At 44.4% G+C, this 15,420-nt stretch overlaps 8 protein-coding genes across 8 annotated transcripts; 3 read left to right on the top strand and 5 right to left on the bottom strand.

The window, feature by feature from the left end:
• Nucleotides 1-315: 315 nt before the first annotated feature.
• On the bottom strand, nt 316-2,245 carry V1516DRAFT_242295 (uncharacterized protein). Its single transcript, XM_066918791.1, has one exon. It carries the CDS (start codon nt 2,101-2,103, stop codon nt 445-447), a length of 1,659 nt encoding a protein of 552 aa, XP_066777856.1. The 5' UTR covers nt 2,104-2,245; the 3' UTR covers nt 316-444.
• Nucleotides 2,246-3,092: 847 nt separating this feature from the next.
• On the bottom strand, nt 3,093-6,555 carry V1516DRAFT_672503 (uncharacterized protein; the record flags this gene model as incomplete). The annotated part of the gene is made up of 8 exons (XM_066921757.1): nt 3,093-4,882; nt 4,930-4,953; nt 4,975-5,022; nt 5,044-5,058; nt 5,080-5,102; nt 5,127-5,130; nt 5,155-5,222; nt 5,244-6,555. 8 exons carry the CDS (start codon nt 6,553-6,555, stop codon nt 3,281-3,283), a joined length of 3,096 nt encoding a protein of 1,031 aa, XP_066777855.1. The 3' UTR covers nt 3,093-3,280.
• On the bottom strand, nt 6,533-8,089 carry V1516DRAFT_242256 (uncharacterized protein). Its single transcript, XM_066918790.1, has 4 exons — nt 7,914-8,089; nt 7,729-7,837; nt 6,842-7,653; nt 6,533-6,744 (listed from the first exon to the last, which is right to left on the bottom strand). Exons 1-4 carry the CDS (start codon nt 8,003-8,005, stop codon nt 6,690-6,692), a joined length of 1,068 nt encoding a protein of 355 aa, XP_066777854.1. The 5' UTR covers nt 8,006-8,089; the 3' UTR covers nt 6,533-6,689.
• A 418-nt stretch (nt 8,090-8,507) lies between these two features.
• On the bottom strand, nt 8,508-11,221 carry V1516DRAFT_672499 (WD40-repeat-containing domain protein). The gene is made up of 8 exons (XM_066921756.1): nt 10,829-11,221; nt 10,573-10,613; nt 10,353-10,450; nt 10,150-10,300; nt 9,796-10,092; nt 9,580-9,744; nt 8,960-9,525; nt 8,508-8,901 (listed from the first exon to the last, which is right to left on the bottom strand). The coding sequence occupies exons 1-8, from the start codon at nt 10,873-10,875 to the stop codon at nt 8,878-8,880; spliced, it is 1,389 nt and encodes a 462-aa protein (XP_066777853.1). The 5' UTR covers nt 10,876-11,221; the 3' UTR covers nt 8,508-8,877.
• V1516DRAFT_242206 (uncharacterized protein) lies at nt 11,162-11,704 on the top strand. Its single transcript, XM_066918789.1, has 2 exons — nt 11,162-11,627; nt 11,684-11,704. Exon 1 carries the CDS (start codon nt 11,276-11,278, stop codon nt 11,519-11,521), a length of 246 nt encoding a protein of 81 aa, XP_066777852.1. The 5' UTR covers nt 11,162-11,275; the 3' UTR covers nt 11,522-11,627; nt 11,684-11,704.
• On the top strand, nt 11,677-12,844 carry V1516DRAFT_241985 (uncharacterized protein). Its single transcript, XM_066918788.1, has one exon. It carries the CDS (start codon nt 11,832-11,834, stop codon nt 12,615-12,617), a length of 786 nt encoding a protein of 261 aa, XP_066777851.1. The 5' UTR covers nt 11,677-11,831; the 3' UTR covers nt 12,618-12,844.
• On the bottom strand, nt 12,609-13,355 carry V1516DRAFT_711075 (cytochrome b5-like heme/steroid binding domain-containing protein). Its single transcript, XM_066924257.1, has 3 exons — nt 12,962-13,355; nt 12,851-12,906; nt 12,609-12,806 (listed from the first exon to the last, which is right to left on the bottom strand). Exons 1-3 carry the CDS (start codon nt 13,264-13,266, stop codon nt 12,670-12,672), a joined length of 498 nt encoding a protein of 165 aa, XP_066777850.1. The 5' UTR covers nt 13,267-13,355; the 3' UTR covers nt 12,609-12,669.
• Nucleotides 13,119-15,203, top strand: V1516DRAFT_672489 (transcription factor Tfb2-domain-containing protein). Its single transcript, XM_066921755.1, has 6 exons — nt 13,119-13,557; nt 13,608-13,738; nt 13,796-13,912; nt 13,963-14,154; nt 14,212-14,470; nt 14,517-15,203. Exons 1-6 carry the CDS (start codon nt 13,474-13,476, stop codon nt 15,111-15,113), a joined length of 1,380 nt encoding a protein of 459 aa, XP_066777849.1. The 5' UTR covers nt 13,119-13,473; the 3' UTR covers nt 15,114-15,203.
• Nucleotides 15,204-15,420: the final 217 nt, after the last annotated feature.

The following is a 15,420-nucleotide window of genomic DNA, read 5'->3' as shown; positions in this document are numbered from 1 at the left end:
AATTATTTGGATGATCTACAATCTTATTAAATGAATTTCACAGGTCAAAGGCTCCTGCTCGGTAATATTCTAGAACCGCTGCCTGGCTATGAGTGGAAAGAAGTAGAGATTCGCAACTATCTATTAATTCAAACGACACAAATACAGTATACTACAGTCCAACCAGCCAGTAATCTTCTTCAGTAGTTAAAGTATCATATTAATCAGTATATTAAAAAGAGAATATTCTCCAATAATCTAATAGTCATTCTCAGCAAATAGGAATTTGCGACTTGTGTCTCGCAGTAGACATGTCATAGCTCCATATAATAATAGTACACGAGATCAAATCAAGGATAGTGAAATAAACAAAGCGCCCAAAAAAGTAACAGACTCAAACAAAACAAAACCTTTTATCCATGCAAAAATGAGACTGCAGCAATTAACTCATCGAGCGATACGCGTTCAGAGACGAGTCCGCGGAATTGTAGAATTGCTCCAGTGATGGGTCCATGAAGCTTTCGTTGCTGACGACGAAAGAGGCAAGATCGAGGAAGATAGTGTAGTCTGCCGACTAGCGCTGGCACTAGCCGTAATTGTCGAGTAGTCTGTCTTTGTGATGGTGGAATAGACTATTGCTGAATCGGTTTCGTATTCAGTGAAATACTCGATTTCATATGCTTCGACTGTATATGTCCTGCCCGCCTTGGTCACAGTAATCGTACTTGTTACTTCCGTTTGAGTAGGCGCTGCGGACGTCCCCGTCATCACTTTAGCAGTGGAGTTGGAACTAAAGTATCCAGTTGTGGTTGACAGAGATGTAGGACTAGTTTCCGACGAAATGGTTGCCGAGATGGAGGCATCGCTGGACGGAGCAACATATGTGTAATGAGTCACCGTCACATAGGTAGTGATGTCCTCACTTGTGCTGGCGGTCGGAGTAGCATATGAAGTCTGAGTCTGAGTCTCAGTGAAGGTCTGATACTTGGTGTTATAGACTGTTTCTGTGATTCCGTCGACGGTGATAGTGTAAGCGTTTGTGGATAGCACCGTGACTGTCTCTGTCGGCGCTACAGTATCGTATTTGGTGACCGTTACATAGGTTACGGTATCATCTGAGGAGGTAGCACTCGTGGAAGGCAAAAGAGTATTGTCAGATGAAGGAGAGGAGAAACTTGAGGCAGAGTAGGCGCTAGAGCTTGTAACGGTGATTGTAGCGGTAGCAGTGGCACTATCAGTCTCATATACCGTAGCAGTGTGGTAGACATGTACGACTTGAGTTTCGGTTTCGGTTTCAGTGAAGGAAACTGTCGGTGTTATTGTTGCCGTCCGCGTGAGTGTGACATAATCCGTAACATCAGAACTTGTGGATGCGCTCGAGGGAGCAGATGAAGCATCTGAATTAGATACTGTGGCAGTACTATAGGCTGTCGCAGTATTAGTTTTGTAGACTGTTGCTGTTTCACCTATCGTCACGGTGGCATAGTTAGTTTCTTTGATCGTCACGGTGTCTGTCGGAGTGGCAGTGACAGTATCTGTCACAGTGATGTAAGTGACTGGATCCGAGGAAGAAGAAGCTTGAGAGTTGGCTTCACTCGCGGTTGAATAGAGAGTCTGATAGACAGTGCTGGTCGAGTATTCGTATTTTGTCTGATAGTCGACTTTTGTGACTATATTAGTTTGCGTAACGATTTCCGTATCGGTGGGTGTCTCGATAACTGTACTTGTAACAGTTACATAGGTAGTCGGATCTGAAGACAAGGAATCCTCCACCGTAGAATAGAGTGTCTGATATAATGTACTAGTACTATAGTCGTATTCGGTTTTATAATCAATTTTTGTGACAATGCTAGTTGCTGTGATCGTAGCCGTGACAGTCGGAGTTTCTGTCTCTGTAGCTGTTACCGTCACCGTAGGGTCGCACACGCCTGAGGCGGATGTTAGTTCTCGTGCTATCAGAAAACCTTCGCCAGCAGACTCACTACTTGATGCTCCGTCAATATTGACAGTCGGATATGATGATGACGACGAAGATGAAGCAGCTGGTGCAGCACCGACTGAGGGAGACAGCGCAGCAATGAGCATGAGCGCGCTCAAGGCAGTTGATTGAAACAAGCGGACCATTGGAAAGATAGGCTGAGTAAGAAAATCGTGATTTGAATTGAATACTTATTAGCAATATCAAAATGGACGTTAGATGATAATAAATAATCTGCGTTGTAGATCTTGGTCTTGAAGCAAGGAAATCCAAACAGTCAATTTTAGAGCCAACGGGGATCAAGGATGCTTATATATTCCGCTAGACAGGAATTTCCAAGTGGCGGGGCGGTCATTTTTCTTACGCCAGCTGCCGTGGACCTATAATAAATTAAAAAGCTCCACATTTTCAAACTATGTACTTCAGCATATGGTTCGCTCTCCACTTTCTGCTCAGGCAAGAGTGCAGAAGGCAGGTCAATTTTTCAGTTTAGGTCAAGAGGCTGGGTTACTAGTAGTTCAATATCTCACGATGGATGAGTGGCGCTGCAGCAGGGTCTGCGGCGGTGCTGATTCCTATTTAGGACTAGTAATGTCTTCTTCAGGGGAAGGAGCTGGCAGTGCTGGTCTCGGTGATCTCCCAAAAGATCTTCGATGCTAATAATCTGTATTAGCGGAAATTGATCCTCAATGATCACCAAAGATCACCATAGATCCGCCTCGCATGCATTCGTCATCTTCATCTTTGGATCCAGCCTCCACAAGTACTCAGTTAACTATCCGTCAAAAACGTCAAATTCATTGAGCCATGCAAGCCTCCAAGATTAGCAGAGCTGTTCTTACTAGGCAGAAGAAGGCCTTGACGTTTCGTTGTATTTGCGCCTCTCCCTGTTTCCTAGTTCGACCTAGTTCTATTATCTAAAATTATCACTTTGCATTCCGAGAAACTGCTTCACCCAGTCTCAATTCTAGAAATGAAATGGACGGTTGCTGGTGTCTACCTTTCACCATATTAGCGAATTCCTCATAAGCGTGCATTTAAATGCATGACTGGTGTCAAGACCCCAACCTTAATAGTAACGGTCTCTCATCGCGCACAATTCAAGACAGTTCCAGTTTAGAAAAGATCCTAAAAATAGTATTAAATATTCATTATTACTGCCTATATATATCACTCCAAGTTATTATTCTTCGACCAGTGCTATATCCAACATAAAACTTTTTGGCTCCCATTAAAAAATTAGCGTTTCATCCAATCACATATTCACATATTCAGATAGATCAACCACAATTCCATACTCTCATAGACATCAATTATATTACTTCATGACACTGAAAGCGTCTGCAAAAACCTCAATGGCTCCAAATATTGTCGTAAATTCTCATGCATGTTCGAACCGTCCGTACTCTTATCCTCCTCGTTCTCGGCCGAATGCTCGCCTAGTTCCTTCACTTCTGCATTGGCTGGCGAGGCAGTCTGAGGCGACGCCCGTTGCTTGTTAGATACACCTGTCTTGCTATTTTTCAAGTTCTGCGTAGTTGTCTTAGCTTGCTCAGGTTGGCTCAGCCCTTCCTCGTTCATTCCCAGCGCGTCAGAGACCGTTTTCAGCGCATACGCCAATGGTCCTTTCATTGCGGCCTCACGTCGTTGTCGTGCTTCTTGCTCGATCGCAGATTTCTGCTTAGCGATCAGCTCCTCGATCTGCGCTGGCGTTGATTGGCCCGTCGCGGCTACTGCCTGCGGTGTTCCACGAGCACTCGGTATTTTAACTCCTCCATGATCAGATCCTGGTGTACTAATAATCTCGATCCGCTCCTTCTTTAACGGTGGCTCCTCATTTGGACTAGATTTTGTGCCTGTTGAACGTTTGCGATTCGTCGGCAGTTTCAGTTGCGGAACGTCCATTCGCCCAGTATACACTGGAACTCCCTGTGGACTACTAGCTGGTCCCACTTGAGCGGCTTTAGAGCTAGCAGTCGAGCCAATAGTCCTAGCTACGGAAGCAGGCGTCCGGATTTGCGCGGGGCTAGAGCCATTTGCAAGACCACTTGCCATATTAGCAAGATTAGGAGCACCGTTAGCTGCACGCTGGTTCGACACGGCAGCTTTTGGATTCTGAGGCGCCTTTGTCTGGATTCTCATGTTGCTCGGTGTAGCAATATTCACTGTATTGCTAGCCACCTGAGGACTCTGGCGAGAAAACTGTGCTAACAGCATATCAGGCGCATTGGTAGATTGTAATTGCTGCTGCGATTGATGAACTTGTGGCTGCACCTGCTGTGCCTGCTGTTGAGCTTGCTGTGCCTGCTGCTGTTGCTGCTGCTGTTGTCGCTGCTGTTGTTGTCGCTGCAGCATTTGTCGCTGTTGTGGCGTCAACTTGGCCAGAGTTTGTTGTCGTGCTTGCAGAGCCTGCTGGACTTTCTGTTGTTGGCTCTGACTTAATTGAGAAGCGGTCAGTTCAAATGGAATTGTTGGCATATTGCTTTGTTGATTTGGTAGAGCTTGTTGTTGTTGCTGTTGTTGCTGCTGCTGCTGCTGCTGTTGTTGTTGTTGCTGCTGCTGCTGTTGTTGCTGCAGAAGATGCTGTGCAACTTGCTGTCTCTGCTGGAGCAGAGGCTGTCCGTGCATAGTATTGCTTTGGGCTTGAAGCTGTTGATTAGTGCGCATACCCATCAAATGATTAGGCGTATTCAGCATCTGTTGTTGCTGTTGTTGCTGTTGAGCTTGTTGTTGCACCTGCTGCTGAGAACCCAATTGCTGCATATTTGCCATATTGCGATTATTGGCGCTCTCCTGTAATCCTTGGTTCTTTCGAACAAAGTTGAAAACTTTTCCAAGCTCACCCTGCAATTTCTGAGCACCCTCAGCATTGTACAAAAATACATTGCGCTGAATAGCTTCCAACTGATCCTTTAACGCAAGATGCTATTCACGATTAATCTTCGGAACTTACTAAGAAATAAAAAACTTACCAGAAATATCAGTCGTTTAGTAAACTCCTCATTGCGCAGTGTTACAAAGGAAAACTGCACAAGCTTTTCGAGACTTTTAAAAGCCTCCCGCATCTTCAAGATCAACTGGCGAACTTTTAGCTGCTCTTCCTCGCTTAGATCTAGTGGCACCAAAGGTCCTCGCTCGCGGATCGCTTCAGTATACATTTGTCTCAAACGCTCCTGGTTCAACTTCTGTTGCTCGACTGTCAAAGCATGGTTCTGTGTTCCAAATGAGGATTGTGAACCACCCTGTGGCTGTTGTATTTGTGAAACTTGCTGCGCCTGTTGCATACCTGCGCGCATGTTCAAAGCCATTTGCTGCGCATTTGGATTCGAATTGAGCATTTGGTTAGAAGTTTGACCAAGCGACTGCTGGCTCGATTGTGGCTGCTGCTGAAGAAATTGCTGTGCTTGCTGCTGCTGCTTCTGCTGTTCAAGCCACTGTTTTTGTTGGGCTTGCTGTTGCTGGGTCCCAGTCAAAGGGATAGTGCCCTGCTGAGGAACCACATTAGGCTGCAATATCGGAGTGCCTTGCTTTCTCTGAGGCGACTGCTGCATAACATTGGTGACCATCATTGCATGAGGAGTCGTCTGATCTCCAACAAGTGATGTGTTGCTCAGGGCAGGCGTTGTCTGAGTAGGGAATTGATGAGGTATAGTCATGGACTGTGTCTGGTTCATCATTTGGCCGCCTAAATTCGGTATCTGCTGTGGTTGAGACTGCATTTGTTGATTTGAAGTCATATTCAATTGCGGCGATGATTCCGTTTTTGCTCCCACATGACCTTGCATTTGTTGTGCTGAATATGGTTGCTGTTGAGCATTGACTTGTACAGCGGAACTTGCAGGGACATTTTTCCCAGCAAACTTGTTTGGCACAGCTTGCGCCTGTAGCTTACGCTTCAATTGGGCAACAACTGCAGGATTTCGATTATAGGTCTCAATAATATAAGCCTGCATCATAGACTCATGCTTTAAGTGGTTCGTCTTTATAATATTAATCATATCTGGTGTAAATTTGCGCTCCTTGGCAATATTATAAATCTGGCCCCAAGCATCTATGCCTCGAGGAAGAAAAGGCATAGTCTGTAGAAGAATCTCTGGAATGCGCGATCGCAAGACCAGCTTTCTTATATCGTCTTGTGAAAGAGCAGCTAGAGCGGCTGCGTTAGAAGGTCTTTGCTGCTGCTGAGCTTGCGGTTGGGTTTGTAGCGGCTGCTGAGCTTGTGTAGTTTTCTGCGCGTTATTTCCTGGCCGATTTGCTTGCGAAAGAACCTGAATATTTGTTTGATTGCCACCTTGAGCCATCATCAATCTCTGAGAATTGTTTGAAGGAGCGGTCTGCGAAATGGCTTGACTATTCATTTGCATCAATGGCTGTTGTTGCTGCTGTTGCTGCTGTTGCTGTTGCTGTTGTTGTTGTTGTTGTTGCTGCTGCTGCTGCTGCTGCTGCTGCTGCTGTTGCTGTTGCTGCTGTTGGCGCTGCAACTGTTGTTGCAATAATTGACGTTGCTGAGCGGTCGGCAAATTTTGCATCTGCTGATTTTGTGCTTGGGGCTGCCGCTTATTCTGGAACCGAGCCATATTTGGGCGGCTTGTATTCATTTGCTGAGCGTTATTGATGGCTTGCTGTCCCTGAACTGAATTTGCAGTCACCCGGGCCTGGTTATTCCCAGTCTGTTCTGCTTGGTTCTGATTAAGCGTTTGTTGCTGTTGTTGGTTCTGAGATTGCTGTTGGACTAAAGCTTGAAGCATAGCTTGCAACTCTGCAGGATTAGCCTGTCGCTGTTGATTCTGTTGGCTGACTTGACTCTGTTGATTTTGCTGATTCTGCTGATTTTGTTGATTCTGCAGATGACTAAATGTTTTGCGCAACTGAGCCAACTGCTGCTGTTGTTGCTGTGGATCACCACCTTGCATCTGGACCTGCTGACTGAGAAAATGCATAATTTGCTGAGGAGAAAGCCGATGTTGACCTGGATTCTGCTGTCCTGGTTGTTGATTATGTTGTTGAGTGAGAGTAATTGGTCCCTGTGACATTTGCTGAAGCATGTCATTACTTTGCTGAGGAATATTTACAGCTCGCATCTGACGCTGGTCAGGTTGCTGTTGTTGTTGTTGTTGCTGCTGTTGCTGTTGCTGTTGCCGTTGCTGATTCATCAGTTGCTGTAAACCATTTTGATATCTATCTGAGGAATTAAACGGCATCTGTGAAGAACTGGAAGATAGTCCGCCTGATTGATTGTTATTGCTGTTATTACCGTTACTATTATTATTGATGCCCTGGCCATTAGCACTTTGTTGCTGTATCATTTGTTGTTGAGACAATTGAATTGAATCCGATTGGAACTGATTTTGCTGGCCCTGACCGATCTGAAGACCTGAGAGATCATCTTGGCGGTTCTGCTGCAAAAACTGAGGCTGTTGTTGCTGAGATTGATTCACAAAATGCATCTGTAACTGTTGTTGTTGTTGTTGTTGTTGTTGTTGTTGTTGCTGCTGCTGTTGGTTTGATCTGGCTTGCTGCTGTTGAGCCTGTTGAGCTTGTTGTTGTCGCTGTTGTAACTGTTGTTGATGTAGCAACATGGAAGCATTCTGAGGTTGCTGCTGTTGCTGTTGTTGCTGTGGATTTCCGGCATTGCGACGGGAGGTAGCTGCACGAACATAGTCCACCCGTTCTTTAAGCAGCCGAATGTAATCTTCCTGAAGAACCAGGTTAGCCATCCATCGTATACACAGTCTGTGATGGACTGCAAACTTCAAGCTGTGTCAACTTACCCTCGTAGTTGCCTGATCAAAAGCCTGTCCTTCCGCTTGCTGAGCATAACTAATAATTTTTTCCTGAGCACCTGGTCCTCCAGCAGCGTATCGTTTAAGGGAGTTGGCTCTAATGTGAGGTTCATGTTAGTCTGGTTCTCCTTCTTCTATCCGCCTCGTCCTTCCCTAAAAAGGGTCTAACTCACAGATAAGAAACATGCTCGCGTCTCGTCGAGGGCGAAAACGAGTCTTTCCATGAAGACGAAGCGTCCATTGGCTGCTGCCTGTTGATATTCATTGAGAAGCCAGCGCGCGGTGACGGCGCGAGATACGACGTTTGAACGTCGTGATTTGCGGCGATGAGAGACTGCGGATGGTGTGAGTGACCTAAACGTCTGCCTGCAAGGATCTGGAATCCAGCTGGCCAGTTCAAGGAAAAGCAATTCACTGCCAACCAATGTAATTCATCAGAAGAAAATCCAACAGAAATTTGAAAGCAAAGTTAAAATAATACTCGAGACTGAGCAAAAAGTTCTACCTGTCTCGCCAGCAATGCAATCAACAAAAGCAGTCCACGCTACAGGAATAACTGGTCCCGCCGCGGCAGTTGTCCCCAAACTCTCACCTGCTACTGAAGCCTAGGAAACTCCGGGGGCCCACATCAGCCACCGGCCCCTCCCTAAATGGGACGCCCTCAGCGACGTCCCGGTCACGTGTACGTTGTTGGCTACGACAGGAATTATGAAATAGAAGTTTACAGTGCGCGACTGAAAAGAGTCAGATCAAGCATGGCCAACAGATCGAGAACGAACAAAAATAATTAACAAAATACGAATACAAAACTAACAACTAAACATGTGGAAAACTAAAACAAGTAAATGAATAATAAAATATACGGCAAAACATCAATGACAGCAGCATCATGACCTCAGCTGATGAAACGACAACTATTTTGCACTTTACAATTATACGTGATGAAAACCAATGGCAGACCCTGACTTCTGTCCTCTGTCTTTGGATATTCAACTTTCGGAAAGCTGAGCTTGTCTTCTCAGCCCATATGAAATGCAGGTGGATGTTGATTAGTCACGCCTTCGTTGTATCAAAAGTAGGATCCAGGATTGCTAAGGACTGCGGGCAGCGGCCATCAAATGCTCATTTAAGCAACACTCACAGAGTAGAAAACACAAATAACTATAGTCCAGTCAATAATGTCAGAATAACTAGGAACAAATGTTAAAAAAAAACTCACGTTATTCGTGGCTGCTATGGCAATAGAATTCTCATGAGGATGCCAACTCATATGCAATATCTTCTTGTGGAAATCAGTGTCCTCAGTATCTCGACGAACAGTATTAATGCCTCTTCCTGGAGATGTTGCTCGACCGTTCGTACCATTTCTGGTCCCACGGCCTATTGGAGCGGCAACTCCAACTCTCTTGGCTTTGAATGCCATCTTGTCGGCCTGTAGCACTACTTCAGTTTCTTCCGCCTCGGTGTCTGTCGCATTAGGGTATATCATAAAGTTATTGTTGTACGATCCTGTCATGACTGACTTGCCGTCTCCTGATAATACAACTTCAAACTTATCAAAAATGGAATCGTTATCATATGTGTCGCATAATCTTGGCCGTAGATATTCATGAATATTGATCGTCTTGATTGGCTGCCGCTCCATCGCAACGTCCCAAATCTTGACAGTCAGATAATCTCTTGAAACGATGTACCTCCCATCAGAAGAAAATCGGACATCTGAGATGGACGAAATAATCTCAGAGAAAAATGATCTCTCCCGCGGATCTTCTTCTTCCTCAAATACTGAATTATAAGTTAACATTCAACATTCAGAGGTCATTCTCACAATTTGCTCACATTTAGCTTGAGAGTCGCAAAGCGCGCTATCCCGCATGTCTGCAATCTTTATCGTTCCTTTGCTCGATGAATACATAAAAACATTGCAACTTGTAGGATGGAACCCTGTGGCGGTTATCACTTCTGTTAGCTCCTCCATATTTGCAGGCTTGATGTCGACTATATCTAAACTTAGTTAGCACGAGTTAGGTTGATAGATCACTGTTTCAGACTTACTAAAGCTTTGATCTGAAATTCCCAAGTTCCATAAATTTATTCGCAGATCGTCTCCAGAAATAAAAGTCTCTCCGTCTGAGTTTACGCTAATTGAATTTATATGGTAGGCGTGTGCATTTGCATAAATGCGCTTTGGCACGGCAGCGATGATCTTGTCGTGAAGCGTCATCCGCGGCAGATGCAGATCACTAAGCGAAAAAGGATGAGATGGCCGGCCGCCAGTGGAATCTGAAAGATTATTTTCGGCCACAACCTTCAGAGACTTTTCAAAAACCTTCCATAGCTTGATTGTTTTATCTGTGAATTTTAATGTCAGAGCCTATGCACAAACTAAGCGAGAATGAAGAGCCTTACCGTTTGTTGAGATCAAAAAATGCGCTGAACTTGTACGTTTACACCATTTGATTTTGTTTATCTTTTCTTCGATTTCCAGTGATTTCAAATAATCAAATTCGGGTTCATGAGATTGGAATTCTGTGTGAAACTTGTATTCGCAGCCACGTTTCTGGAAGTAGGGATCAGAATTACAGCAATCAGGACAAAGAGAACAGACTTACAGTCTCGTTTCGCTCGAATAGAACAACACGACCACCTTTGTCGCCCGTAGCAAGATAGTTTCCTGTGTGATCGAACTCTACGGTGGAGATAATATCAGCTAGGTCTGGATTAGTAACAAAAAAGAGAGATAGACCACTGATTTGTTTTGGATTAAGTCGCACGGTGAGACTGAAAAACCTTTTCCAAAAAGCAAAATAAAAATTATGAAAATGCACATACCTTCAGTAACGTCTTCACTGTCGCCTTTGTCGCCGAAGCATCTGGAACACACACAGTCAGTAGATGTCAATGAAATAGAGCCGGACTGAAGGTGCTTAACAGAATATGGAAACGAAAGTTCTGGTGGAGCAAAGAAATCACGATCCAACTCAGATCACAATATCAATTGGACCAAGTTATCCATTCACAAGTCTGCTCTTGGATATTTCCAAGAAAGCACCAGCCAACAGAGGTAGTTTTGGACAATGGAACATACTGAGCAAACTTCCAGGTAGATCCGTGGTTATATGGACTCTCAACCATGCTGGGCGACGTCAAATTAAATATGTAGAAAATAAAGAGCAGAACGAAAGAGGAGCTTTGAATCAAGAAGATCAAGCTAGAAGACCGTCAATGCGACAAAGAATGGTGATGGAAAGAATAGAAGAGCCAGGAGGGAACGACAGCGCGAGCGAGAGGAACGGTGATCAATGAGTAAAATAGCCAGAAAATCGCTCAGAAAGCAGCAAAATGGCGTAATACTAGAGGCACACGAAAGAATTTGCTGTAAACAAACAAATGAGCTTTTCTTTGCCTCTGTCCGACAGTAAATTCAGCAAATATCGGCGACTTTCCTACTGCGATATCAGACCTGGCTGTAGGCGCGAGAACGCGGATCGTGGTTTGAGTGCTCTGGCGATATTGGCATAACCGAGCATATGTGATGGTCGGATATGCTCTTCTACTATACCCTGAAGTTTACAAGAGGGGCCTATATTATTACGTCATCGAAAGAGGCGGATGTCAAGGAGATATGTGGCAGATTCTAAAAATTATGATAGTAATAATCATAATGCTAATGATAGAAGTAAGAAAGGACGACATGAGATCAATTACAGTCAGAATATGCCGGAGAGTTGCCATGTTTGTTTGTGCTGCAGAAGTTTGTATGGTATTGAACTGGAACTAAGACTAATTTTGTCGGGGCCGAATTTCCAGTCCGACTGTCAATGCTGTTGCTTCATCTGTATCTTAATATGGCAAGTGCACAATTTTTTTTGCTTCTTTTTTGGTCGGCAAGTTATCCCAGCTTCTCCAGTTTCTTTGCTTCGCTCACTCTCGTCCACAAAAGTCCGGAGAGAAGGACTACCGCCGCAGCGTTGGGATATTCTCCCGTAAAGACAACCGGGGAAGTCAGTCTTTGTTCTTCCCCGGACTCGCAAGCTGTACAAACTGAACGTCAAACTCGGCCATTGCTGATTGAATTTTTCTTATAAGCAATGGCTGAAAATTCAAATGATGGCTATCCCGCTGGTCCTCCTGCGAGTAGCTCAAAGGTTGGCGCAGGTAAAGGCAAAACTTCTGAAAACTCTTCTGGGTCCCGCTCCGGCGGATCTGGTGTTGCAGCATCTGCTGCTGCGCTATTGAGTTCTTTCACGACTCCGAACGCCATTTCAGGAGCAATTTCTTCGGCGGCTGAATCATCTTCACAACAAAAAGGTCAGCAAAGGCCTTCAGCTTTTGGATCAGCCCAAGTTCAGCAAGAACAGCGATTTCAGTCTGGTCCTAGTTCGTCATCATCGTCATATCCTACTGTGTCCTTTAGAATGCCCGATTCTACTAATGGGTTAGAAAACCAAGTATCCGCTCAATCCGACTTTGACAGCTTTATAGCTACCCCTCCAGTATCGCATCCTGTGTATTCTTTGAGCGACTCTCGAACTTCGTTTGCACAATCTCATGTTGATCCTAACGATGGCGACTTGGTTGTCGCGTTTCTTTCTTCGTCCAATACAACACAAGAAATATATTCGGAAATTCCAGATAGACAGCGCACTGTAGAACCTACGCCTTCACAACTAGGCTACGACCGTCTTCTTGCCGACGTGGTCCAAGTCGATGATCCAGTTGAGTATATTCTCACAAGTACTTCTTACACTCAAGATGTATGGGGTGATTCATGGCCCGAACTACAGGCTGCTAAGCAGGCTATGGCCAATGGCAACAGGGAGGAAGCTAGGAGACGTGCAGAAGCAATTTTGGGTAAGATTAAAGCCCGTTTATAATATATAGTATGTAAATTTATGCATTGATATTTAAGTTGTCGATAAGTTGGGTTCATAGTTCTTGCACCAAAGTGCCACAATGTATATATTTGCCTCTGAAATGAGCTTCCCAGTCATTTAAGGCGTTTATTTCCTCGGGTGTCAGATCATTAAGCGCATCCAATGGCTGATCAACCGGAGTCAGCATATCTGAGCGATTAGCATGAATAGAATACTGCAACCTTTTTCCTTACCATCATCAAAACTGCCCTTTGCCAGTCCCCGAGAAGCATCTCTGCCTGCAAAATTTCTATTAAATTAGCTCATTTTTTTTTACTTTTTTTGTTGCGTAGACATAGACGTACGAGTACGGGCCATTCGGACCATAAAACGACTTTCCAGATGTGACGTCAAACACATTTCCCCGGATAGCAAGAAGTACTCTCTCGTCATCCTCTCCGTTAAATGGGACCAAGGAACCCGGAGTGAATGTGGTAAATATTATGGCCTCCGGAGCCTTGCCTGCAAACTCAGCAGCTTCAAGATGTTTCCGAGGAGGTGAGGTGGATGGGAAGATCGTTCGATACACCACGAACGCGGATGCAAAAATCAAGGCTGCATCGATAACTGGAAAGTAAGACGGGTTGACCGAAGAAATAGAAAAAGTCATTTCGTTCTATGCTTTTTGGTAGATCTAGTTTCTCGTTGATCTATTCGCCTATAAGGATCTTCATAAAGCACAACTCTTAGATGAGAAGTTGGGGAAATAAAGATCTATCAGGTTGGGAGCTTAGTAAAGCTACCTTCTTTTAAACCGGTCTAACAGGATTTCCGACACAACTAAAGAAATAGACATAAAATACTGAAGTGAGTTCTTATGGCAGCTCCTTTATTTCGGACAAGTATCAATGAGTATCTTGAATGCTTACCGGAAACCGTTCTTCTCAGACTGTATCAGGCCGTAAGTATCTTCGTTCCCCAAATCAATGCTCAATTTTAACCTCTTTGTAGCCTGCAACATGTTTGGCAGTATTTCGTCTGCAGCCGCCAATGGCGCAGCAATTTGTTATGACTCTGCTGTTCGATGAAAAGCCCTTGGCAATGGTTAATTTAAACGCATGGGTTCAGAATAGCAGTCGCTCGTAAGTAGACATGGGAAATTCAATGATTTATGGTGACTGAACAAATATGGGTTTCAGAAAGCAATACGATGCTATGGATAAATTACGAAGTATGCATCTGATTACTGAATCCTCGGGCTATGTCACTCTACAGACAATTTTTCGGAATGGATTACGGCTTGCAATTGTTGGAGGGTGCGTTTGCAAACTAGGTATCCGACTCACGTTTGCTAACAGTTTCCAAGGGATCAGACAATGTCTTTCGGTATACCATGCGATACGGAAGACCGACATAAGGTAGACATTAAAGCACTAGATGATCATGCCAGCAAACATTGGGAGTCTATTTTGCATTATATGGTTGGCACTGGTGCTGGTCAAAGGCCAAATCCAGGCGTTTTGCAGCTCTTAAAACGAAGTGGACTGATGGAAGGAACGTAAGTCACTTTTTGTATTCGATTTTTGGTGTCAAATGATAACTTATATAATCACAGGTCACCGGATGATATGCACATCACCAACTCCGGATTTCAATTTCTTCTGCAAGACGTCAATGCCCAAATTTGGACACTATTGCTACAATATTTGAATATGTCAGAGGATCTACAGATGGACGCTGTTGAGGTTCTGCATTTTTTATTTATGCTTGGAAGTTTGGAATTAGGTCGAGATTACTCCACAACAGCACTGAGCGCTACGCAGAAAATTATGCTTGATGATCTTCGGGACTATGGCATTGTCTATCAACGGAAGGTATTGGTATCATAAGTATCTGGTGTATATATATTGATTTTGCTAGTCTTCTTCACGACGATTTTATCCGACCTGTCTTGCCACAACATTGACATCGGATGCTCCCGTCTTGCTCACTCCTGCCGCATGTATGGAATCAGCGCTAGCCAAAAACGAATCCGAAACTGGCTTTGTGATTTTGGAAACCAATTTTAAGGTCTACGCCTATACCAGTTCCCCGCTGCAGATAGCAGTCTTAAATCTCTTCGTGCATCTAAAATTCCGGTTTCCAAACATGGTGGGCGGCCAGATCAGCCGTGAGAGTGTCCGCAAAGCACTTGCGAATGGTATCACAGCCGATCAGATCATCCAGTATTTGACTGTCAATGCACATCCACAGATGCGAAAGTCTACTCCACTTCTACCACCCACAGTCGTTGACCAGATCCAGCTATGGCAGCTAGAACTAGAACGTATGAAGACGGTCGAGGGATATTTGTACAGTGATTTTAGGAATAACGCCGAGTACGATGTGATTGCGAAATATGCCAACGAGCTTGGAGTCATGGTATGGGAGAATCGAAGCAAAAACTTCTTTTTTGTCACAAAAGAGGGAAATCAGCAGATAGTGGACTATGTGAAGAGGAGAATGGAACATCGTTAAATTGTATCTTGTATCAATTTTGTATATTGTTTTGTGCATTAGGCGTTTCACGTTTTATGGAATATTTCTGTTCAATTTAGTTCGCTTGCCCATTGAATGCCTATTCCGGTATTTGGCATCTAAAGGGCCATTTGATCTGGGCAGGCGCGAAGTAAACGCACAAGCCGCTTCATCGGCCTTGTTCCAAAGAAAAGCAAAATAAGCTAAACAAGCTGGTCAAAAGCTCGCCTCTCACTTAAGTCCTTATGCGGTCTGTTCTATATTGGGTCTGTATCCGGCCTATGTCTAGTCAATCCACAAAGTAAAG

Source organism: Lipomyces oligophaga, assembly GCF_038497815.1.
Source record: "Lipomyces oligophaga strain CBS 7107 unplaced genomic scaffold V1516scaffold_3, whole genome shotgun sequence".
Taxonomy (NCBI): domain Eukaryota; kingdom Fungi; phylum Ascomycota; class Lipomycetes; order Lipomycetales; family Lipomycetaceae; genus Lipomyces; species [Lipomyces] oligophaga.
Note: the sequence above shows the minus strand (reverse complement) of the source record. Positions and strands in the feature narration are given on the sequence as shown.

Coding starts and splice junctions, on each gene's coding strand:
- V1516DRAFT_672499 (XM_066921756.1), bottom strand. CDS start 10,875: ATGGTTGAGAGTCCATATAACCACGGATCTACCTGGAAGTTTGCTCA. Junction 10,301..10,352: donor TATTCGAGCGAAACGAGACT/GTAAGTCTGTTC, acceptor CCCTACTTCCAG/AAACGTGGCTGCGAATACAA. Junction 9,745..9,795: donor AATTTCAGATCAAAGCTTTA/GTAAGTCTGAAA, acceptor AACTAAGTTTAG/ATATAGTCGACATCAAGCCT.
- V1516DRAFT_711075 (XM_066924257.1), bottom strand. CDS start 13,266: ATGACTTTTTCTATTTCTTCGGTCAACCCGTCTTACTTTCCAGTTATC. Junction 12,907..12,961: donor GGTCCGAATGGCCCGTACTC/GTACGTCTATGT, acceptor CTAATTTAATAG/AAATTTTGCAGGCAGAGATG. Junction 12,807..12,850: donor AAAGGGCAGTTTTGATGATG/GTAAGGAAAAAG, acceptor CTAATCGCTCAG/ATATGCTGACTCCGGTTGAT.
- V1516DRAFT_242256 (XM_066918790.1), bottom strand. CDS start 8,005: ATGAATATCAACAGGCAGCAGCCAATGGACGCTTCGTCTTCATGGAAA. Junction 7,838..7,913: donor CGCGAGCATGTTTCTTATCT/GTGAGTTAGACC, acceptor ACCTCACATTAG/AGCCAACTCCCTTAAACGAT. Junction 7,654..7,728: donor TTGATCAGGCAACTACGAGG/GTAAGTTGACAC, acceptor CTGGTTCTTCAG/GAAGATTACATTCGGCTGCT.
- V1516DRAFT_241985 (XM_066918788.1), top strand. CDS start 11,832: ATGGCTGAAAATTCAAATGATGGCTATCCCGCTGGTCCTCCTGCGAGT.
- V1516DRAFT_242206 (XM_066918789.1), top strand. CDS start 11,276: ATGGTCGGATATGCTCTTCTACTATACCCTGAAGTTTACAAGAGGGGC.
- V1516DRAFT_242295 (XM_066918791.1), bottom strand. CDS start 2,103: ATGGTCCGCTTGTTTCAATCAACTGCCTTGAGCGCGCTCATGCTCATT.
- V1516DRAFT_672489 (XM_066921755.1), top strand. CDS start 13,474: ATGGCAGCTCCTTTATTTCGGACAAGTATCAATGAGTATCTTGAATGC. Junction 13,739..13,795: donor GTTCAGAATAGCAGTCGCTC/GTAAGTAGACAT, acceptor TATGGGTTTCAG/AAAGCAATACGATGCTATGG. Junction 14,155..14,211: donor AGTGGACTGATGGAAGGAAC/GTAAGTCACTTT, acceptor ATATAATCACAG/GTCACCGGATGATATGCACA.